The 25916-nt window shown below is 37.4% G+C and overlaps 1 protein-coding gene across 3 annotated transcripts in view; it reads right to left on the bottom strand.

Annotated features, from left to right (window-relative positions):
* The window catches only part of LOC150076514 (trafficking protein particle complex subunit 11-like), a gene marked incomplete at its 3' end in the record, with an annotated part of 510629 nt that overhangs the window by 7820 nt on the left and 476893 nt on the right, over positions 1-25916 (bottom strand). For all 3 annotated transcript variants that reach the window (XM_090388020.1, XM_090388018.1, XM_090388019.1), the window contains 1 exon segment: positions 12254-12302. In XM_090388020.1, coding sequence (XP_090244146.1) covers positions 12254-12302 — 49 coding nt within the window.

The following is a 25916-nucleotide window of genomic DNA, read 5'->3' as shown; positions in this document are numbered from 1 at the left end:
TGAAAATTACCGAATCAGGCTAAACCTGCACCTTAAATAGTGATTATGTGTCTTCGCGCATGCGCGTAAAGGTCCACGCATCGGAGATCAAATATGGCCGCCGAACATTAACAGAATTCTCGTGTAATTTAATTTCAACGGTTTCTGCAATTAATAGTCGCGTATAATTACGTTGAATGTTAAGTATTTTGGCCTCGTTAAATAAAAAAGTATGTTTTTCGTTAATGGCATGAAAGGCTAATTCTGACGCTGCTGAACGAGAAGCACGAACTGAGGCTTCGTGTTGATTTACACGAATATTAAGAGAAAACCGCGTCGAACCCTGATAAGACGAGTCGCAATCACCGCAAGAAATGTTGTATACTAGATCGTTAATTTGTGTTGCGAACGCGGAAAGAACCGAGCGATTGTTCAGTATAGTGTGTAACTTCCGTATAGGCCTAGCTATAATTTTAAATTCGGTATCTTTAAAGAATCTGTTAAGCTGTTTGTGCCACTGTTCAACATATGGGACAGAAATAAAGTATTTTTTGATATTACTATTGTTGATTGGTGCAGTATTTTGTATCCTATCCTTAGCTTGTACCCTAATTCGATTTATTGTGTTAATGGGATAACCTCTGTTCAAGAATCTACTAGTTAATATTTGTATTTCTGAGTGCAAAGCAGAATCCGTCGTTGAATATTTATAGGCATTTAGAAATTGATTAAAGATAACCGATCTTTTGTAGGTGAACGGGTGGTAGCTATTATAATGTAGAAGCATACCGGTGTTTGTGGGTTTCCGATAGATGCTAAATTGTATTTTGTTCGAGTCCCGGGTAAGCGTGAAATTTAGAAAGTTTAATGACTTAGTATCCGTATCTTCCCTTTCCAATGTAAATTTGAGTCTAGAATGAATATTATTAAACGAATGTAAAATGTCTTGGATAGTACTACTATCGGTAATAATTAGAACATCGTCTAAATACCTCCCATAGTATGTGATACGGGGACGAAAAGGTGTCAAATGTATCTGCTCAATCGTTGAGAGATAGATCTCTGACATTAAGCCACTCAGACTCAAACCCATTGGTAATCCAAAAATTTGTTTGTACACCTTGTCTCGAAAGGTGATGTAGTTAGCCTCAACTAATAGTTTAATTAAGTGAAAAAGTTCCTTAATAGGCAGCTTCGTATAATTAATCGGTGTCGAGTTTTTATTTAACATATCCCAAATAATATCTAATGTGTATTCAACGTTTACATTCGTATATAATGAGGTAACATCTAATGAGAATAAATTGTCATTGTCGCCAAGTCTACAGTCTTTAAGATTATTAAATAATGTATCGTAATTCTTAATCGCAAATTGTATAACCTGTCTAAAAGGTTTTATAATGTTATATACATGTGTGGCTAAGGCTGAAAATGCCGAGTTCCTGTAGGAAACAATAGGTCGAATCGGAAATCCAGGCTTGTGTAATTTTACCTGACCAAAAAGTGCAGGAATATTGTATGTTCTGGACTTCAATTCCTTCAACTGAACCATAGTAATGTAGTCGTTTTTACGATATGTGGTTAACGTTACTAATTACTACTTAACTAATAGCATAATCCCTCCTCCCTTCCTATCCTTCCTGTACACATTGTACTCCCCAAATTCCAGTTCTGCATTCCTTATATCTGTGTGACACCACGTCTCTGATAACCTAACAATATCTGCCTTTGATGTTTAAGCAATACCTCAAATTCATCAAATTTATTTACCAAACTCCTAGCATTGGTGTGTACGCAAGTATACATGCACCTGTTCCTATTCTTAGCTACCCTAACAAACTCCCAGCAGTCTCTGAAATACCCTGCATATTGTTTTCCAGGCTGCTGCTCATTCCAATAGAAGCAGTGCAAGAATCACTTTCTCCTTTGCCAGTAGAGGAGAAAGTGATTCTTGCCTCAATATCATCATCAGATTTTGGATGTTGAATATCACTGTTTCCCTCGGAAATTTAAAATATTCCATGATGCAGTTTGAGAAATGCTGTTTTATGCAATAAACATTTAATTCCATAATTAATTTCATTATCTTTTACATGGCATACAGTCAAAAAGTTATTTAAAAGGTATTTTTAAAATTCTTTATGGACATTCCTGAATGTCAAGGACAAATTATAATTTTTCCTATCAATTATTATATTCAATTAATGCAATGTGCTTGTGGGACAAATTAATCGCTTTAATTGAGTCCAGCTGGTATTCTCTTTCGATAAAGAAATTTAAAATTTTTATTAATGCCTTGGTTCACTGGCTGGAGTTTTGATGTTAAATTTGGTGGTAAAAACAACAACTTCACACTTTTAAGTTTGACAGAAATACTGGCAGGATGTGCTGGACTGTTGTCAGTAATCAACACAATTTTTCTTTTTGTTATACACTTGTCTAGTTTTAATATTCATCCTTCGAAAAGGTCATACTCAAGATGTTGGGTACAAGTTACCAGTTTTTAAATAGGGAACTCGTTTTCTGCTACAAAAACAGCGGTAAGGCAGGGGCTAAACACCCTCACTAAGGCTAATGATAGCGAAGTCACAATAATCATCCAATCACAGAACTCGACTATACAATATCTCTGATGTTTAAAACCACGCCTACTTCACAGAGACAACTTAGCATTAGCATTAGTAGAGGCATATGATGCAAGAAAGCAAGCTTATTCAGCATCAGCCAAAAAAAAAAAAAAAAGCATAACCACTACTCCCATTTCACCCCTCCGTTCGTTCGAAATACCTGTCCAGCTGAGCCTTAAATTTGTTTAGGCTATCAACTTCAACAACAAGTGATGGAAGTCTATTCCACAAACCAACTGCCCGCTGGCTAAAGGCAAATTTCCGCACATCTATCCGACATTCCTCAATTTGAATTTATGCCCTCTCAGGTGATTACTCTGAGCTTCCTCAGAATAATCACCAGAGACAAAGGAATAGTTGTTTTACCAGCAGACAAAGGGAGATCAACGGTGGTCCTAAATACAGAAGATTATAATAAGAAGGCATTGGAACTTCTGCAAGATAATAACACTTATAAGGTGATCCAGAGGAACCCATTGGTGGGTCTGGAACGGTGAGTCAATAAATTGGTACAATCCTGGTTGAACATGAAGATTTCCAAGGAGAGTTACTGGTCATTACACACTACAGGTAGTCAACTCCCACGATTCTATGGACTGCCAAAAATTCATAAGGCAGAAGTACCCTTGAGACCTATAGTTTCATTTATAGGGAGTCCTTCCTATGTGCTATCAGGGTACTTGGCCAAAATAATTGCACCCATAGTGGGGCAGTCCGAGTATGTTGTTAAGGACAGTAGAGAGTTTGTGAATTTTTGGGGAATTTAACTATAAATGATGATGAGAGCATGATCTCTTTTGATGTTGTATCTTTATTTACATGTATTCCTATTAATCATGCAGTATATTGTGTAAAAATGGCATTGACCAGGGATGCCTCACTTGGTAATAGATCACTGCTCGGTGTGGAAGATATTTGTACCAGGGTAGAATTATGTCTAGCTAGCACTACCATGTTATTTCAAGGAACTATGTATAAGCAGGTTCGCGGTACGGCCATGGGTTCACCCATTAGTGCCACCGTGGCCAACTTGGCCATGGAGGAGTTGGAAAGCATGGTTTTTAGTGGGTGTTCGTTTCCTATCAGGAATTGGAGAAGATACGTTGATGATACCTTTGCCCTGGTCCAGAAGGGGAGGGAGGATGATGCCGTTTGCTGGCTTAATAGCTTCTCCCAATTTATACAATTTACCTCAGAGGTGGAAACGGGCGGTACTCTGTCGGTTTTGGATGTATTGGTCTCTAGGGTGGGTTCTAGGCTTAAGACGTCAGTTTTTAAAAAAACTCATGTGTAGAGGTCAATACACACACTATAATTCAGCACAAGCTGGACAATACAAGAATAGTGTAGCAAAAGCTTTATTTGACAGAGTAAGATCACACTGTACCACTTCTGAGGATAAAGAGAAAGAAATTAATCGTGTCATGGCAGAACTTAGAAAGTGCGGATACCCCCAGAGGATCCTGGATAGATATAGTAGAGGGGTGTCTGAGCGTAGGGAGTCGTTCGTCCCGGTAGCCACCGCATACATCCCCTACTATCCGAGCCTTACTGAGCATCTGGCAAGAATTTTACGGGGTTATAAGACACGCTGTGTACAGCTTCCTGGGCGGAGGCTGTGCACAGCTGTGTCTCAGGTCAAAGACCGTATACCAAAAGATCTCAGTAGCGGAGTTATTTATAGAATAGAATGCCCGGATTGTGGGGAGTGTTATGTGGGGGAAACAAAACGACGGCTTAGGGATCGTCTGGGGGGACATTTAAATGCTATAAGAACCGCTGATTACAGTAAGTCTGCCGTGGCCGAACATTTTTGGGAGAAGCAGCATCAAATCTCCCCGGAGGACGCTATTATTTTGGATCGTGCACACGGATACTGGGAGCGTAAATGGCTCGAGGGTTTATGGATTGGTTCATCCAGTAAGAATACCATGAATAGAGATAGAGGCATGCGTATTCATCCTATTTTTGAAACAATTGTATTAAGTTCGGATGAACGATTTTATTTGCCACGTACTTGAGACATTTCCGCTTCCGGTTCTGACCATGTGCCGATTGAACCACGTGGAGAAATAACACGTGTGGAGGTACCATGAACCTGCTATTTAAGGAGATGTTGCAGAAAGTCATATTACTGTTGAAGAAGAGAGCTGACGCTCTCGAAAGCTCCAGGTTTTTAGCGCTTTTAATTTTATATTTTAGCTTATTTTATGGTAAACGATCTTTTATTACAGTTTTTAGTATTCCGCAATATACAATTATCAGTTTATTATAAATAATTTGTTTTTATACTATTTGTAAAAATTTTAGTTACAGTAAATTTTGTTCAATGATCGGTGTATGAGTATTTCCTAGATATGAGTTTTCCCAACCTCAGAGGCCTCTTTCAGGATATGATGATCAGGTATATAATATTCTTTTCTCTACTACTTTCCTTGACAAATAACAATCATCTAGTTGATTTAAAAATTTTGTCCCTCATGTCGAGTTTCTTTCCCATTTGCTCCAATCAATCAGAGGCAAATTAAAATCACCCATAATAAGACATTCACACTTACTTGACCATTCCACTTGCATGTAGAGGCTCTCATCATAGGTGCCTCCTTAGCCAGGTGGGCAGGAGCAGCAGTGCATAGCACACACTTCTTGATTAGACCGGGGTTCGAGCCCGTGACCACAAATACAGAGGATGCAGAAAGGTCAGGGAATGACCACCGCATATTCCCGGAGCAATATAGCCTTAGTTGATAATGCTCCTAAAAACCAAGTAACAAACAAACAAGCTCTCATCATAACCTTCACAATCACCTGGCCTGCAGATTACTTCCATTCTCATTATACCTTTGCTTCCAACTATCTCACGCCATACAGATTCTATCTATCATGCTAAATGTCCAAATCTGAGAAAGCTTTCGTTATGCTCAGGCTGATAAGAAGTATGACAATATCACTCACTCCTTCTGTATGCCCTATCCTTCCTAAATACATTATACATACCATACTGAAACTCGTCATCTCATATCTGTGGGTGGCACCAAGTTTCCATAAGCCCTATTATATCAGCATTACTTATCCTAATCAGCAGTTCGAATTCACTAATTTTATTGACGACACTTCTGACATTACTGTATAAACGATCAAGACTTCTTACTGTATAAACGATTAAGTGTTCTTGTATAGTTAACTACCCTGACACACCTCGTGAAGTTATTTGAGCTTGCTTCCCTAGCATTAACTACCTGCTCATTAGAAACATTTCAACTCTCAGAACATCTTGCTAATATGACCTATTGCAGTAACAAATAAAAAACTCTTGAGGTATGTGCAAGTGTTACTTTGACCAATATTATCAGATAAAAGCGTATCTATATTATCATTCCCCCCCCCAAATAATCAGTTTCCCTGAACCTTTAAGGTATCCTTAATGATACTGGCAAAACCTGTTGCACAACCTTTGTTTAAATATATCCCATCTCTACAAAACAAATTCCTTCTACCTACAAGTGCAGGCCAAGCTGATAAAAATATTCCCCTCCCAAGAGCCTTTCAGAGTCCTTCAAGTCTTGAGTTATTCCACAAGGCTTTCAGCCAATAAGAGATTAAAAATGAATTTGATAGATGAACTAGAGCTATAATGCTCAATACATTCTACATTGATATCAATATTTGTAAAAGAATAAGAGAAGTTTATCTCAATATGATAACGTAGAACACTTCTGTATGATACTCTCCAAAAATTAAAACGAAAACAATTAAAAAAATCGAAAATCTTACATTAGAGTAAGAAATGAATGGTTTGAGCATGCTCAATGCTGATGGGATTCTTCCTCTTGCTCAGAATAATCGCCTGAGAGGGCATAAATTCAAATTGAGGAAAGACGGTTGTGGGATAGATGTGCGGAAGTTTGCCTTTAGCCAGTGGGTGGTTGACTGTTATTGTTATTTGATTTTTTTTTAGGAGCATTAGCAACTAAGGCCATATTGCTCCGGGGATATGCAGTGGTCGTTCCCTGACCTTTCCACATCCTCCATATTTGGTGGTCACGAGCGGGTGGTTGATTTCTGGAACAAACTTCCATCTGTTGTTGTAGAAGTTGATAGCTTAAATATATTCAGGCAGAACTTGACAAACATTTGGAGCGAGTGGATGGGTGAAATAAGAGGGGGTTTTTTTTTTGGTTGATGCTATATAAGCTTGCTTTCTTGCATCATGTGCCTTTGCTAATGCTAAAATAATTAACAATAATTATCAAATAAAATGAACACAATTAAAAATTAAGTAAAAAATAAATTTAATGAAACAAATGCAAAACGATTTTCCTTCCTGAAGCTGACAATGCTTTTCGACCGTATGTCGTGATCACAGGAATGAAAATTACCGGATAGGAGCGAGCATGGAACTTAAATAGGGATTATTTGTCTTCGTGTATGCGTGTAAAGGACCATGAGTCAGAGTTTAGATATGCCAGTGAACATTAACAGAATTCTCATATAATTTATTAATTGCAGAAACCATCGAAATTAAATTACACGAGAATTCTGTTCATGTTTGCCAGCCTCTGACCAGCTAATCTCTGACTCATGGTCCTTTACGAGCATGCACGAAGACAAATAATCCTTATTTAACTTTCATGCTCACCCCCTTTGGGTAATTTTCATTCCTATGATCACGACATATGGTCGAAAAGCATTGTCAGCTTCAGGAAGAAAAATTGTTTTGTAATTTTTTTTGTTAAATTAATTTTTAATTATTGTTAATTATTTCTTACTGTAATGTAAGATTTTCGATTTTTTAAAATTGTTTTTGTTTAATTTCTGGAGAGTATCATACGGAAGTGTTGTAAGTATCATACTGAGGTAAACTTCTCTTATTCTTTTAAAATGCTTTCAGCATATAATCCCTCCTATCGTGCTTGGCTAGAACTGCAGACACAGACATTCTGACCTAACTTGTGGCATTTCTTCAGCAATGTCATATATTCGTTTAAGAAATCATCAGCTCATGTGTGCTTAATATCATTAGTCCCCACATGAATAATAATAATCTCTTGACCCCCTTAAAATCTGACAATTCATTGACGACATCATTAACTGTTGCTCTCAGCAGCCATACCCTGGTTCTAGACAATCTACCCTTATTACAAAGAATATTCCACAAGTCCCTGATAATGAAGTCTCCTAACGAACTGTGTCCTTCTGAATCAGAGCAGTTTGCACTTGATTATTCTGCTCTGGGGCCTGAATCGGGAGTGTATCACTTGGTAGGTTACTAGAATCTTGAATCCCTGACAAGCCCCCAGTTACATTATTCTCTAGGGAAAGCACCCATTTCTTCAGTGACTCAAATTTTTCTAGCAGTGCACCACATTTTAATTTTAGATCGGTACACTCCATACAATGGTGACAAAGAAAATAATCGCCAGGTGAGCTATGATTATCCACTAGGTCGACCTTGGAATACATGCCACAGGTTCTGCAAATGATGAAATCGTGATTCATCAGGAAATTGCCACAGGCTATTTCTGTACAAGTCATGATACCCTCTGACGAAGTGTTCAAGGTGGATCTTGTCACAACCATTGTTAAATTTACTAAATATTACAGAAAGTACCTTTTAAAAATTGTATTTATAATAATTATAAAAATTTAATTTAACTATTACAAGAAAAAAAATATATATAAAAATAAACTTTGCAATATATAAAAATAAATAATTTAAAAGCAATTATCTAACCCCCTTAGCCCTAATCTAATCCTCTAATCACTTTGCTCTCCCTGCACTTCCTAGGAGCAATATGAGGACACATCTGCTCACTACAAATGCCAACAATCAAATGATGATATTGCCTGGTAACACAGAGGGACAGCATTCCTCCATGTAGTGTGGGTGCCACGCCTCAACCCCTCTTACGTTGGTTTGCACCTGGGTGGTCACCTACAGTGTGCAAGCTGCAGTGTTTCAGAACTTGCTCATGGAGATTACACCCAGAGCTACTAACAGTCCCACCATCATGAAGGTGCAACCAGAGGATTTGGCTGTCACAGATTGACCGTACTTAGTCAAAAGTAGGTCCACTTCATTTAAGTGTCACCTGAATATCAGTTCCATCAGACAGTTTTAGACTCACAGGTAGCAAGCTGTGCTTAACAGATATGTCAAGTCTGTGACAGCCTCAAGGGCCAAAATTAATACTCTGTTCTATGCAAAAGTTAAGATTTATTTAAAGATGTAACCACCATCTCAGAAATAAAGAAATGAGCTTTTACTTTCATTAAGGTGAATATAGTGATCTCAGAAAGTTTTTAAATTCTGTACAGTTTGAACAAATAGTGATATTACCAGAAGCAAATTCTAAATGGGAAGCACTGAGGGAAGTAATCATAGCAGCTATTAGGTTTTCATACCAACTAAAAAAAAATACCGTTTAGGGTTCAGACAATGAATGTCATTTCAATTAATGAGATTTGTTTGTTTGTTATTTGGTTTTTAGGAGCAATAGCAACTAAGGCCATATTGCTCCAGGATATGCGGTGGTCATTCCCTGACCTTTCCACATCCTCTGTATTTGGTGGTGACTGGCTCGAACCCGGTCTAATCAAGAAGCGTGTACTATGCACTGCTGCTCCTTCCCACCTGGCTATGGAGGCGCCAATGAGATTTGTGGCACAGAAGAAAAGTGCATGTAGACATACAAATATGATGCAAGAAAGCAAGGTTATCCAAAAAAAAAAAAAAAAGAAAAAACCTTCCCAATTCACCTATCCACTCCCTCTGAAAGTTCATCTAGTTCTTCCTTGAATTTATTTAGGCTATCAACTTCCACAATGACTGATGGAAGTTAGTTCCAGAAATAAACCACTCGTTGACTAAATGCAAATTTTCACACGTGTATTCTGCAACCGTCTTTCCTCAATTTCGATTTATGCCCCCCTCAAGTGCTGAGGTAGAGAAAGAATCCCATCGGCATAGAGCTTGCTCAAACCATTCAAAGCCTTAAACACCTTAATCAGATCATCTCGCAGGTGCCTAGTCTCCAGATGCCGAAATTTGCAAAAATGAAGGTTTCTGTGTTAAGAGCACCCCTTTGTGTGGACTTTGTATTGCACTTTATGGTGCAGTGAGGGCACAGCATGGAATTCAATAAGAAGTTTTTCAGTAGTTCACTCGTTTGTTTCAGCAGTGTGCACATCAAAAAATGGCTTAGCTGTCAGTCTACATGCTGTTACGCTAAGGTATGCAGAAATGAGAAGTAATTGGATGCTTTAGCAGACAACTGACACCAGATCAAGGTCATGCATCTTGTTCTCGGATACATACTCAGAAAACTGTAGAAATAACCACAGCAACTGCTTTATAGAAATTCAAACAATACTTTTTTTTTTTTCTTTTTTTTCATGTTTGTTACTGAATGGTCATAGCTAGCATTTCCATGAGTCCTCCTTGATATGGTGAAACTGAAAAGTAATTTAATATTGCATTTTTTAATACACAAAAAACTAAGACTTATGGAGCAAAACATCGTACAAACATTTGCTATCATCCTGCTAGTGGTATTATGGTTTCTATCTAGAGTAGCTAAGTATTACTGTTTATTTTATTTTATTTATTTATTTTTTGCACAATACAAATTTGCAAAATACAAACTATGATACTGTTCCAAGATCCTAGAAGATACTGCACCAAAATTTTGTTTGTTGTTCAAAATATAAACTTATAGCATTACAGATTTATCCAAAAGGATTCTTATAAGTTTCATGGCAGATTTAAGGTCACTCTATTCAAGAATTTTTCAACTTTTAATTTAATTATATCAATACTTAAAGTGTCCCCCCCCCCCAGAATTTCAAGCAACATCTCATGTAAGTCAGCTTAACTAAGACAAATAAAAAAATCTCATTTTCTTTAAAATTTTTCAATAATGGCTCTCTCACTAAAATGTAGTGGCATATTCTAAATTTCTATGATACTGTTTCAATTAATCTCTTCTATGCGCTTCTTATTTATAATATGATTATCATATTTCTATCTCTAAACATACCTATGCTTCAACATGCTTTTTGATGACATCTTACTTAAATTCATTATCTTGTATCAGTTTCACTAGTAGAGCTCTCTTAAAAAACGTTTTTGCTTCTAATTTTGAATTCTTTGAGCATTTATTAGTTTACTAAACATTAGAGTCCTTTTAATTAAGTATTCTGTTACACTGGAATTCTTAGTATTAATTATTTTAATACAATTTGACTGCCTTAAATACATCTGCTTTTACTATAGTGCAAAGTTTTTACAATCTCTCTAGCTAAATCTTAACCAGATATATCTATATCAGTTCACCTTTTTTTTTTTTTTTTTTTCCCTCCCCAACAATACGTGGTAGTGCTGACCATAAGTCATCATATCTGCTTTCTCTCTCTCTCTCTCTCTCTCTCTCTCTCTCTCTCTCTCTCTCTCTCTCTCTCTCTCTCTCTCTCTCTCTCTCTCACACACACACACACACAACACACACACACGACATGTGTTAACTGAGGTTAAACACATTGTTCACTGAGGATTGTATATTCACAGAAATATAATATGTATAAGAGACTATTCACTTACAATTAGACAATTCAACATAGGTAAGTCATACATATATAATAAACTCAAATCAATTCTGTTAATATAATTAAATATCTATATTACATCTAGAATAACCTTTTTCTACAGTTACATCTTTTTTCTAGCGCCTCCGTAGCCAGGTGGGCAGGAGCAGCAGTGCGTAGAACACGCTTCTTAATTAGACTGGGGTTCGAGGCCGTGACCACCAAATACAGAGGATGAGGAAAGGTCAGGGAATGACCACCGCATATCCCCGGAGCAATATGGCCTTAGTTGCTAATGCTCCTAAAAACCAAATAACAAACAAACAAACATCTTTTTTCTACATCAATTTTAGCTCCCAGCAGACACCCTCATTCCACTGGTCTGTTAAAAAAAAAAAAGTTACCATTTCTCTGATGGGATTCCCCCAATAAAACTGACCTTCAGTTGTTAGGAGGAGGATGGGGAGCCACATGTCATAGAAAACAGTTTGGGAAGAGAAATGGGTAGTTCGAATTAGCAAAGGAAATTCACATCATGAAGTATTAGCATGTCATGCTTGTATATTGTGTTCTCAAATGTGCGTCTGTTCTTAAAATATAAAAATCTGGGAAAAAATTCTACAGATATATCCAAGCCGAGTAAATTCAGCTGTGCTCGATGCTTTGCCAAATTTCTCAGGATTGAGAGGATTTGAACCCAGACCTTTCTGATTAGTGGAAAGACTGCTTGACCACTGAGGTCAGCAATTTGTTTAAAAAAAAAAAAAAAAAAATGTTGCAAGCAAGTCTGAGGGAGGTTTTGAAGAACATTTGGAAATAGGAATGTTCAGAAATACAGAGCTAAAACTTTGTCCCCAATATGCTTAATTCATCATCATGATAACCACCTATATTATGACACTACTGATTAAAATCTTCAGGTCTATGAAAGCTTATATTTATAAATTAATACATAAATATAAATGCTAATAATAGTACAGTTATGTCAAAAAAAAAAACCACAGGGATGAATCATAAATTAATATATATATTTCACTACAACAAAATATCTTTCAATGACATACCGTTTTTCACTGAAGATTCATTTTCATCAAATGGTTCCACATAAGGAGACTAAGAACATAAAAGGAAAATAAAATTATACATCCAGAACAAAGATAACAGTTACAATTATAAATTCTAGTCTCATAATTTCTGAATAACAATCATGACAGCAACAGCTTACTTATATTAATATAGAATTACACTTAAACAAAAACACCTTATTATTAGACAAATGGGTGGATGTTGACTTCTCAGGAGCAGTCCACAGTGATTGCATGTAAAAAAAAAAAAAACTCTCACATTACTGGTCCAACTCCTCTAATAATGTCTAGTTTTGATTAAATTGATTCAAACCATCCACTTTGACAAAACCAGATAGAAGTTTGCTTCAAAACTTCTATCTGGTGTTTTCAAAACACAGACTGAAAACACACACTAATATCCTACAATCATCATTCCTCAATTTAAATGTATTCAACACAAACCATCATTCCTCAATTCAACACAAATGACAACATTTGTGTTGTCTGAGCAAAAAAAGATGCCATCAGCATTTAGCTTACTCAATCCATTCAAAATCTTTAAATATCTTAATCATTAAGAAAGGGTGCAAGAATGTTTGCTGATGCTATCGAGGCAATGTTAGGTGGGTCGGAAAACTGCTAGATTGGGGGGATACAAGGACTAATAGATTAACAGTAGCCACTGGCAGAGGTGAAAGTGATTCTTGCACTGCTTCTATTGGAATGAGCCGCAGCCTGGAAAATAAGATGCAGGATATTTCAGAGACTGCTGGGAATCATTGGGGTACAAGTAAACACATGGGTTGTGTTAGGGTAGCTAAGAAAAAGAACAGGTGCATGTATACTTGTGTGTACACCAATGCTAGGAGTTTAGTAAATAAATTTGATGAATTTGAGGTATTGCTCAAAACATCAAAGGCAGATATTGTGGGGATTTCAGAGACGTGGTGTCACACAGATATAAGAAATGCAGAACTGGAATTTGGGGAGTACAATGTCTACAGAAAGGATAGACAGGATAGGAAGGGAGGAGGGGTTATGCTATTAGTTAAAAAACACATAAAATCCAAGGAAGTGAAGCCAGTCGACATCGCTGGACAGTGCAGTGTCGAGTCAGTTTGGTGTGACATAAGCATTGGGTGTGACATAAGCATTGGGGGATCAAAATTGAGAGTAGGAGTGTGCTATAGGCCTAATGACTCTGATGAGTATAATAAGAAACTGTTCGGAGAAATAGAGTGGGCCAGTAAATCAGAGAGTCTTATAATGGGGGATTTTAATTTCCCAGATATTGACTGGAATTTGGGGGCTGGTCACTCACACAGTAGCAAGGCTTTTGTGGATTTATTGGATGATTGTTTTCTACATCAGCATGTTCGGGAGGCAACTAGAGGGAGTAATACTCTTGATTTGATTATCAGTAGTGATTCTTCATGCATTAAGAATCTGCAGATAAATGAACCACTTGGTGGCAGTGATCACAGTGTGCTGAAGTGGGAGTTACTCAAAGAGGTAACTACCATTAGGGGTAAAGGGAAGGGGTATTGCTTTCGTAAAGGCGACTACAATGGACTGAGACAGTATTTAAATTCTATACAGTGGGATCAACTGATGATATTGCCAACAGCAAATTCAAAATGGGAAGCATTCAAAGAACTTATTGTGGAAGCTACTTGGCTTTACATACCAACTAAGAAATATTGTTCAAGGTTTAGGCCTAAATGGTTGTCAGATGAACTAATAAGGCATATGGCAGAGAAGAAAAATGCATGGGATACATACAAATTAACATGTGACACGGACGCCTATGATAGATACAAGTTGATCTGTAACCAAGTTACAAAGGAGGTTAGGCAGGCGAAGGCAGATTACGAGAGATCCTTGGCAAGGGATGCGAAGAAAAACAGCAAAGAGTTCTTTACTTATGTAAACTCTAGAAGGAAGGGGATGAATCAGATTGGTCCACTTGAGATCGATGGGTCAACTGTTGATGACCCTGCTCGGGTAGCTAACAAACTAAATGAATATTTTGCATCGACATTCACACATGAGGAGTTATTCAGCGAGGGGAATGCCAGAGGTGTATTCAACTCTAGCAGTAAGCTAGAGAATCTTGTAATAACTGAGAGCAAAGTGGAGGAGAAATTGTTGAAGATAAACACAAGAAAGGCACCTGGGGTGGATGGGATCTATCCAGTTATATTAAAGGAGGCAGCAAAGGAGGTAAGCAAACCCTTAGCCATAATTATGAGAGCTTCCTTGGACTCAGGGGAGGTACCCATGGACTGGAGATGTGCAAATGTGACCCCAATTCACAAAGGGGGATCAAAGGCTGACACAAGTAATTATAGACCTGTGAGTTTAACTTCTGTTCCCGGAAAATTAATGGAGGCACTGGTGAAAGAAGCACTGCAGGATCATCTAGACAAGACTTCAGTTATAGCTAGGACACAGCATGGTTTTGTTAAGGGGAAGTCTTGCCTGACCAATTTGATTGGATACTATGATGCAGTCACAAAAGAACTGGATGCAGGGAATAACTTTGATATTATATACTTGGATCTTAGAAAGGCTTTTGATACTGTTGCACATGGAAGACTGCTGCACAAATTGGAGCAGTGTGGCATTGGAGGCAAGTTGCTGCTATGGATAAAGGGGTGGTTGAGGGGGAGAAGACAGAGAGTGGTAATCAATGGACACTGCTCATCGTGGACTAATGTTATTAGTGGAGTCCCTCAGGGTTCAGTATTGGGGCCTTTATTGTTTTCTGTATTTATAAATGATATTGATGATGGTATATCAGGCTTAATGTCCAAGTTTGCAGACGATACGAAGGTTGGCAGGGTTGTCAAGGACACTACTGACACTATGCTGCTGCAACAGGATTTGGAAAGGTTGAGCAGATGGGCTTCGAGGTGGCAAATGAAGTTTAACATTGACAAATGTAAAGTACTACATATGGGAAACAGCAACCCCAGAGCAACGTATCAACTCTGTGGTACTACACTGACAGTGGTAGAGAATGAAAGGGACCTGGGGGTGGTGGTGCAGGCAGATATCAAGTTCTCTGAGCAGTGCAGACGAGCTGCAAGAGTAGCTCATGGTGTATTGTCAATGATATATAGGAATTTTTCTAGCAGGGATAAGGAGGTGATTATTCCCTTGTATAAGGCAATGGTCAGGCCACACCTAGAGTACTGTATACAGGCCTGGAGGCCTCATTTCAGGAAGGATGTAGAGCTGCTGGAACGAGTACAGAGAAGGGCAACTAGATTGGTGAATGGGACAAAGGGGTTCTCTTACGAAGAAAGGCTTAAGTTTTGCAAATTACAGTGTCTGGAAACTAGGTACCAGCGGGGTGATCTGATAGAGGTGTACAAAGCCTTGAATGGTTTGAGCATGCTCAATGCTGATGGGATTCTTCCTCTAGCTCAGAAAAATCACCTGAGAGGGCATAAATTCAAATTGAGGAAAGACAGATGTAGGATAGATGTGCGGAAATTTGCCTTTAGCCAGCGGGTGGTTGGTGGGTGGAACAGACTTCCATCCCTTGTCGTGGAAGTTGATAGCCTAAATAAGTTTAAGGCTCAGCTGGACAGGTATTTCGAACGAACAGAGGGGTGAAGTGGAAGTGGTTATTTTTATTTATTTATGTTACTTTTTTTTTTTTTTTTTTTTTTTGGCTGATGCTGCATAAGCTTGCTTTCTTGCATCAAATGCCTCTACTAATGCTAATGCTAATGCTAATTTCTCCTCACAAGTGCTTAGTTTTCAGATGCTACAATTTGCAGAATTGATGCTTTTCTTGGCAAGAGTATCCTTTTGTTCCCTTACTATTCTCATGGCCCTTCTCTACACCCATTCCAACAGATCAACATCTTTCCAAAAAAAGGCATATTGCTAGTGATATATGATGCAAGGAAACTGGTACAGCATTTATATAGCATCAGCAAAGGGAGGGGGAACTTTCAAAATGACCTCTCCATTCCCAAAATAACCTGTATAATTCTTCCTTAAATTATACTAGATAGTATGAATCAGAGCTGTACTACTCAATATGTTCTACGTTGATAATAATATTAGTAAAATAATAAGAGGAGTTTACCTCAATATAGTGCGTAGAACACTTCCGTATGATACCCTCCAGAAATTAAAACGGAAAAAACGACCACTTACTGGTACATTAGAGTAAAATATAAATAATTAAATAATCAATTTAACACAATACAAATCAATTTAAAACAATTAAAAATCAAATTAACACAATTAAAAGAATTTAACGAAAATATTCAAAACGATTTTCCTTCCTGAAGCTGACAACGCTTTTCGACCGTATGTCGTGATCACAGGAATGAAAATTACCGAATCGGGTTAAACCTGATACTTAAATGGAGATTATTTGTCTTCGCGCATGTGCGTAAAGGTCCACGCATCGGAGATCAAATATGGCCACCGAACATTAACAGAATTCTCATGTAATTTAATTTCAACGGTTTCTGCAATTAATAGTCGCGTATAATTACGTTGAACGTTAAGTATTTTGGCCTCGTTAAATAAAAAAAGTATGTTTTTCGTTAATGGCATGAAAGGCTAATTCTGACGCTGCTGAACGAGAAGCACGAACTGAGGCTTCATGTTGATTTACACGAATATTAAGAGAAAATCGGGTCGAACCTTGATAAGACGAGTCGCAATCACCGCAAGAAATGTTGTATACCAGATCATTAATTTGTGTTGCGAACGCTGAAAGAACCGCGCGATTGTTCAGTATAGTGTGTAACTTCTGTATTGGCCTAGCTACAATTTTAAATTGGTATCTTTAAAGAATCTGTTAAGCTGTTTGTGCCACTATTCAACATATGGGACAGAAATAAAGTATTTTTTGATATTACTATTGTTGATTGGTGTAGTATTTTGTATCCTATCCTTAGCTTGTACCCTAATTCGGTTTATTGTGGTAATGGAATAACCCCTGTTTAAGAATCTGCTAGTTAATATTTATATTTCTGAGTCCAAAGCAGTTTCCATCGTTGAATATTTATAGGCATTAAGAAATTGATTAAAGATAATCCATCTTTTGTAGGTGAACGGGCGATAGCTATTATAATGTAGAAGCATACCGGTGTTTGTAGGTTTTCGATAGATGCTAAATTGTATTTTATTCAAGTCCCGGGTAAGCGTGAAATTTAGAAAGTTTAATGACTTGGTATCCGTATCCTCCCTTTCCAATGTAAATTTGAGTCTAGAATGAATATTATTAAACGAATGTAAAATGTCTTGGATAGTGTTACTATCGGTAATAACTAGAACATCGTCTAAATACCTCCCATAGTATGTGATACGGGTTCGAAAAGGTGTCAAATGTATCTGCTCAATTGTTGAGAGATAGATCTCTGACATTAAGCCACTCAGGCTCAAACCCATTGGTAATCCAAAAATTTGTTTGTACACCTTGTCTCGAAAGGTGATGTAATTAGCCTCAACTAACAGTTTAATTAAGTGAAAAATTTCCTTAATAGGTAGCTTCGTATAATTAATCAGTGTCGAGTTTTTATTTAACATATCCCAAATAATATCTAATGTGTATTCAACGTTTACATTCGTATATAATGAGGTAACATCTAGTGAGAATAAATTGTTATTGTCGCCGAGTCTACAGTCTTTAAGCTTATTAAATAATGTATCGTAGTTCTTAATCCCAAATTGTATTACCTGTCTAAAGGGTTTTATAATGTTATATACATGTGTGGCTAAGGATGAAAATGCCGAGTTCCTGTAGGAAACAATAGGTCGAATAGGAAACCCAGTCTTATGTAATTTTACCTGACCGAAAAGTGCAGGAATATTGTATGTTCTGGACTTCAATTCCTTTAACTGAACCATAGTAATGTAGTCGTTTTTTCGATACGTGGTTAACGTTTTATTGTACTGATTGACCAAATTGGTAAACAGTGCCGGGTCTACTTCACGATAAGTGGAGGTATCTGACACAACTGAATCTAACTTATTAATATAATCATGTTTATCTAGTATTACCACCGTATCTCCTTTATCTGCCCTCTGTATAATAATGTCCTTATTTCCCCGAACTTCTCGTAAAGCTGAACTGTCATGTGTATTCAATTTAGGAAGTTGCGTTTCTTTTATGTTATTCACTACTTGGTTAACTTGTTGAATAAATACATCTTTTTGTGGAACATTACGAAGTCCAAATTCAATATCAATTACGCATTGTTTTTTAGGCAGTTTTCGAGGTGGTAAATTATAATTTAGTCCTTTGGATAAAAGCGAAATCTGGTTCTGCGATAGTGTACCCGAGGAAAGATTTGTAACCTGTTGATATGTCAGTTCGTTGGATACTGGGTGAGGGGGTGTTCGTGAACTAGCTTGGATACTGGGTGAGGGGGTGTTCGTGAACTAGCTTGGATACTGGGTGAGGGGGCGTTCTTGAACTAAGGAAATTTTTCACTTAATTAAACTGTTAGTTGAGGCTAATTACATCACCTTTCGAGACAAGGTGTACAAACAAATTTTTGGATTACCAATGGGTTTGAGCCTGAGTGGCTTAATGTCAGAGATCTATCTCTCAACAATTGAGCAGATACATTTGACACCTTTTCGAACCCGTATCACATACTATGGAAGGTATTTAGACGATGTTCTAGTTATTACCGATAGTAACACTATTCAAGACATTTTACATTCATTTAATAATATTCATTCAAGACTCAAATTTACATTGGAAAGGGAGGATACGGATACCAAGTCATTAAACTTTCTAAATTTCACGCTTACCCGGGACTCGAATAAAATACAATTTAGCATCTATCGAAAACCTACAAACACCGGTATGCTTCTACATTATAATAGCTATCACCCGTGTACAGAGAAATAGAGTGGGCTAGAAAATCGGAATGTCTTATAATGGGGGATTTTAACTTCCCAGATATTGAATGGAACTTGTGGATTGGGCACTCATACACTAGTCAGACTTTTGTGGATTTATTGGATGATTGTTTTCTGCAGCAGCATGTTCGAGAGGCAACCAGAGAAAGTAATACTCTTGATCTGGTTATCAGCAGTGATCATTCGTGTATTAGGAATTTGCAGATAAAAGAACCACTAGGTGGCAGTGATCACAGTGTACTGACGTGGGATTTAATTAAAGATTTAATTACCATCAGGGGTAAAGGAAAGGGTTTTTGCTTCCGTAAAGGCGAGTACAGTGGTCTCCAACAGTTTTTAAATTCTGTACAGTGGGATCAACTGACGATGTTACCAACAGTAAATTCTAAGTGGGAAGCATTCAAGGAATTAATCGTGGAAGCTACTAAAAGTTTCATACCTATTAAGAAATATTGTTCAAAGTTTAGGCCTAAATGGTTGTCAAATGAACTAATGAGACTCGTAACAGAGAAGAAAAATGCATGGGATGCATATAAATTATCAAGCGACTCAGAAGCCTATGGCAGATATAAGTTAATCTGTAATCAGGTCACAAAGGAGGTTCGGCAGGCGAAGGCAGATTACGAGAAATCCTTGGCAAAAGATGCTAAGAAAAACAGCAAGTATTTCTTTACTTATATAAACTCTAAAAGGAAGGGGATGAATCTGATTGGTCTACTTGATATCGATGGTTCGACTGTTGATGATCCTGCTCAGATAGCAAACTGAATGAGTATTTTGCATCTACATTCACACGTGAGGAATTATTAAGGTTTGAAAATGGCAGAAGGTTATCAAATTGTAGCAAGATACTTAATGATTTTCTAATAACTGAGAGCAAAGTGGAAGAGAAATTGTTGAAGTTAAGCGTAAGAAAAGGACCTGGGGTGGATGGGATCTATCCAGTTATATTAAAGGAGGCGGCAAAGCAACCAAACCCTTAGCCATAATTATGAGAGCATCCTTGGACTCAGGGGAGGTTCCCACGGACTGGAGATGTGCAAATGTATCCCCAATTCACAAAGGGGGATCGAAGGGTGACACGAGTAATTACAGACCAGTTAGTTTAACTTCTGTTCCGGGTAAAATAATGGAGTCGCTGGTTAAAGATGCATTGCAGGATCATCTAGACAAGACTGCAGCAATAATTCAGACACAGCATGGGTTTGTTAAGGGAAAGTCTTGTCTGACAAATTTGATAGGATATTATGATGTGGTTACAAAGGAACTGGATGCAAAAAATAATTTTGATATCATATATTTGGATTTCAGGAAAGCTTTTGACACTGTTGCGCATGGAAGACTATTGTACAAATTGGAGCAGAATGGTATAAAGGGTAAGTTGCTACAATGGATAAAAGGATGGTTAAGTGCGAGAAGACAGAGGGTGGTAATCAATGGGTGCTGCTCTTCTTGGACTAATGTTAGTAGTGGAGTCCCACAGGGTTCGGTGTTAGGTCCACTGTTGTTTTGTATATTTATCAATGATATTGATGAAGGTATATCAGGCTTAATGTCGAAGTTTTCAGATGATATAAAGGTTGGCAGGGTTGTTAATGACAGTAATGGCAGTGTGCTACTGCAACAGGATCTGGATAATTTGGGCAGATGGACTAAGAAGTGGCAACTGAAGTTTAACCTTGACAAATGCAAAGTACTGCATATGCATTAGCATTAGTAGAGGCATTTGATGCAAGAAAGCAAGCTTATGCAGCATCAGCCAAAAAAAAAAAAAAAAAAAGTAACATAAATAAATAAAAATAACCACTTCCACTTCACCCCTCTGTTCGTTCGAAATACCTGTCCAGCTGAGCCTTAAACTTATTTAGGCTATCAACTTCCACGACAAGGGATGGAAGTCTGTTCCACCCACCAACCACCCGCTGGCTAAAGGCAAATTTCCGCACATCTATCCTACATCTGTCTTTCCTCAATTTGAATTTATGCCCTCTCAGGTGATTTTTCTGAGCTAGAGGAAGAATCCCATCAGCATTGAGCATGCTCAAACCATTCAAGGCTTTGTACACCTCTATCAGATCACCCCGCTGGTGCCTAGTTTCCAGACACTGTAATTTGCAAAACTTAAGCCTTTCTTCGTAAGAGAACCCCTTTGTCCCATTCACCAATCTAGTTGCCCTTCTCTGTACTCGTTCCAGCAGCTCTACATCCTTCCTGAAATGAGGCCTCCAGGCCTGTATACAGTACTCTAGGTGTGGCCTGACCATTGCCTTATACAAGGGAATAATCACCTCCTTATCCCTGCTAGAAAAATTCCTATATATCATTGACAATACACCATGAGCTACTCTTGCAGCTCGTCTGCACTGCTCAGAGAACTTCATATCTGCCTGCACCACCACCCCCAGGTCCCTTTCATTCTCTACCACTGTCAGTGTAGTACCACAGAGTTGATACGTTGCTCTGGGGTTGCTGTTTCCCATATGTAGTACTTTACATTTGTCAATGTTAAACTTCATTTGCCACCTCGAAGCCCATCTGCTCAACCTTTCCAAATCCTGTTGCAGCAGCATAGTGTCAGTAGTGTCCTTGACAACCCTGCCAACCTTCGTATCGTCTGCAAACTTGGTCATTAAGCCTGATATACCATCATCAATATCATTTATAAATACAGAAAACAATAAAGGCCCCAATACTGAACCCTGAGGGACTCCACTAATAACATTAGTCCACGATGAGCAGTGTCCATTGATTACCACTCTCTGTCTTCTCCCCCTCAACCACCCCTTTATCCATAGCAGCAACTTGCCTCCAATGCCACACTGCTCCAATTTGTGCAGCAGTCTTCCATGTGCAACAGTATCAAAAGCCTTTCTAAGATCCAAGTATATAATATCAAAGTTATTCCCTGCATCCAGTTCTTTTGTGACTGCATCATAGTATCCAATCAAATTGGTCAGGCAAGACTTCCCCTTAATAAAACCATGCTGTGTCCTAGCTATAACTGAAGTCTTGTCTAGATGATCCTGCAGTGCTTCTTTCACCAGTGCCTCCATTAATTTTCCGGGAACAGAAGTTAAACTCACAGGTCTATAATTACTTGTGTCAGCCTTTGATCCCCCTTTGTGAATTGGGGTCACATTTGCACATCTCCAGTCAATGGGTACCTCCCCTGAGTCCAAGGAAGCTCTCATAATTATGGCTAAGGGTTTGCTTGGGTAGAAGTAACCCCAGAGAAATGTACCAACTGTGTGGTACTACACTTAAGGTGGTAGAAAATGAAAAAGACCTGGGAGTAATTGTGCAGGCAGATATGAAGTTTTCTTCACATGAAGATATGAAGGAGGAACTGGACAGGTATTTGGAGAGAATGGTGTGATTTTTTTTTTTTTTTTTTTTTTTGGCTGATGCTGCATAAGCTCATACATTTGCTTTCTTGCATCACATGCCACTACTACTACTAGCAGATTCTTGAACAGGGGTTATTCCATTACCACAATAAACCGAATTAGGGTACAAGCTAAAGATAGGATACAAAATACTACACCAATCAACAATAGTAATATCAAAAAATACTTTATTTCTGTCCCATATGTTGAACAGTGGCACAAACAGCTTAACATATTCTTTAAAGATACCGAATTTAAAATTGTAGCTAGGCCAATACGGAAGTTACACACTATAATGAACAATCACGCGGTTCTTTCAGCGTTCGCAACCCAAATTAATGATCTGGTATACAACATTTCTTGCGGTGATTGCGACTCGTCTTATCAAGGTTCTACCCGATTTTCTCTTAATATTCGTGTAAATCAACATGAAGCCTCAGTTCGTGCTTCTCGTTCAGCAGCGTCAGAATTAGCCTTTCATGCCATTAACGAAAAACATACTTTTTTATTTAACGAGGCCAAAATACTTAACGTTCAACGTAATTATACGCGACTATTAATTGCAGAAACCGTTGAAATTAAATTACACGAGAATTCTGTTAATGTTCGGCGGCCATATTTGATATCCGATGCGTGGACCTTTGCGCGCATGCACGAAGACAAATAATCTCCATTTAAGTATCAGGTTTAACCCGATTCGGTAATTTTCATTCCTGTGATCACGACATATGGTCGAAAAGCGTTGTCAGCTGCAGGAAGGAAAATCGTTTTGAATATTTTCGTTAGATTCTTTTAATTGTGTTAATTTGATTTTTAATTGTTTTAAATTGATTTGTATTGTGTTAAATTGATTATTTAATTATTTATATTTTACTCTAATGTACCCGTAAGTGGTCGATTTTTTCGTTTTTTCCGTTTTAATTTCTGGAGGGTATCATACAGAAGTGTTCTACGCACTATATTGAGGTAAACTCCTCTTATTATTTTACTAATACTTAAATTATACTGTATATTGTATATATTCATATACAGTGAATATTGTATCTAGTTAGTAGTAACTTGCAGTGTTTTAGTTGCTGCAAATAAACAGCTTGAAGGTTCTAATTGCATAGCTGTTTTTTTTTTTAATTTTTTTTTATTTAAGAAAAGAAATGAGAAAGTTGCAAGCATTATTTTGAAACGTAATAGTGTAACAAATACCGTGCAACAAAATCTGGTAACAGCATGCACTGTTATACTATTCTCTCTTAGTTCTTGTAGTAGTTTTAAATTTTAAAACTAGAATCAACACCTCAAATGAGAACAGCAAAGCAAAAAGAGTAAGACAGCTTTGGCTAGGGAGCGAGCCCATTGATGGATGTTCTGCAATTCACAGCTCCATTCATTCTGCTAACCGTGGCCTTTTAGTGGAGTTATCTGTAACTAAAATGGCAAGTAAGCATTCTAATGGACTTACATGAGGGCTCAAGGAACAGGGCTGATGCCCTTGAAGAAATTAATAAAATAACTCTTCAAGAACTCTGGCACGCTGAAACAAAGGGCACACTCATGCAACACAACATGCAAAAAGATCCTCCATGGCAGAATGCACTTGAGGTACTGTTTGTAGTGTCACTGGATAAGAGTGTTAGGTGTTTTGGTAAGCCACAGAGATGAAGCGTCAGAGTAATGCAGTGGACTTCAAACTCATTATCAAGGCCCAAAAAGTTTCATTCACAGAAGTCCAGAATCAAGATGATACTGACCATGTTTTTTGACAAACAGGTTGTGATTCACCAGGAATTTTTACATGAAGGGGAAGAGAGAGTCAATATGCTACATTCTATGTACAGGTACTTCAAAGACTATTGAAGCAAATTTCCCAGTTGAGGCCATAATTTCAAGAGAAAGGCAGCTGGTTCTTATTGCATGACAATGCCTCACCTATTCCACACTTGTTGTGAAGACATTTCTGATGAAACATGACATTGTACATTTAAAACATCCACCCTACTCTCCTAATCTAGCTTAAACAGACTTCTTCCTCTTTCCCAAGATGAAAACTATCTTCAAAAGAAAAAATTTCAAGATGTTGAGGGCATAAATAAAAATGTAACCACCAAATTGAACATCATTTTGGATACCTTTACTGATTCTTTTCAGAAACTTTTAAGACAGTGTAATAAGCATTCAATCAGGTGTTGATTATTTTGAATAAAAAGAAAACCATTTTTGAGTTCCTTCACTCTATGTTTGTTTTTTTGCACCAGTCTGGGAGCATTATTGGATATCCCATATATGTCAAAATTATTCTTTGCAGTCATTTACTTCGTTACTACATAACAGCATTTAGATTGCTCACATGTAGTAAAATAAAAAAAAAAAAAAAAAAACAGTCGGCTTCTGCTGTCATTGTGTTGTACCGATAAGAAAGTTCAAATTTTGCCTACTCGTAACAAATCCATGCTGTGACTGCAGTAAAACTGCAAGTCTTATGTAATATGGTATTACATAACCGGTAGTGTAGTGCATAGTAGTGGAATTGTAGGTTTTTAATTGTAGTAAACAAGTAGCTCATGGGCTACTTGTTTACTACAAAGGTTCTAATTACAACACATGTATTTTTTTTTTTTTTGTTTTAGCTAACAAACTTGTTTGCAAATTTGATTTGTTTGTTATAAGTAACATGTTTGTTACTTATTGTTTATAATTGCATAAGAAACCACAATCGACTTTTTCCACGATTGTATCAATAGGAAACGTTCAAATGTTGCTGACACTGTTATAGTATTGAGGGCATGGTAAGGGAATTCTGGTGTTTAAATTGTGGCAAATAGGTAGCTCAAGAGTTTGAATCACATAGGCTGGCATTATTCAGATAAATTACTATCTATTATAATTACTCAGAACTTACAAATGTAATGGTATAACATAATACATATAATATTGAAAGGAGATATGAAATACATATAGAGTAAGCTCAATAACATAATACACAATGTAAGCATGATATTGCTATATATATAAAACTTCATAGCATAATATGCATTATTTCTGCATAAATGGTGCATAGTGTTATTACTTCCGAACAATTTTGTGAAGAAGTAGTGGGAAGAAGTCGCAAATAAGACAGACTGTGGTTATTGGATCTAGAAACAGATCAACCACAATCTGTCTCATTCACCACTTCTTCCCACTACTTCTTCACAAAATTGTTTGGAACCTCAGAAAGCAATAGGAAACAGCAAATTCAAATAGAAGAAGGAATAAACAACCAGAAAAGAAAATAGACTAGATACTTCTCCCTTCCGTCCACCTGAACCAGAAACAAGGTCTCATGATGGGTATCAGCAAGATCCCACACTTGCACAATGCACACCAACCGTGAT

The sequence above is a fragment of the Mastigoproctus giganteus genome, chromosome 13, assembly GCF_048544385.1.
Source record: "Mastigoproctus giganteus isolate SK-2022 chromosome 13, ASM4854438v1, whole genome shotgun sequence".
Taxonomy (NCBI): domain Eukaryota; kingdom Metazoa; phylum Arthropoda; class Arachnida; order Uropygi; family Thelyphonidae; genus Mastigoproctus; species Mastigoproctus giganteus.
The sequence above is the reverse complement of the archived record's forward strand: the minus strand, read 5'-3'. Positions and strand labels throughout refer to the sequence as shown.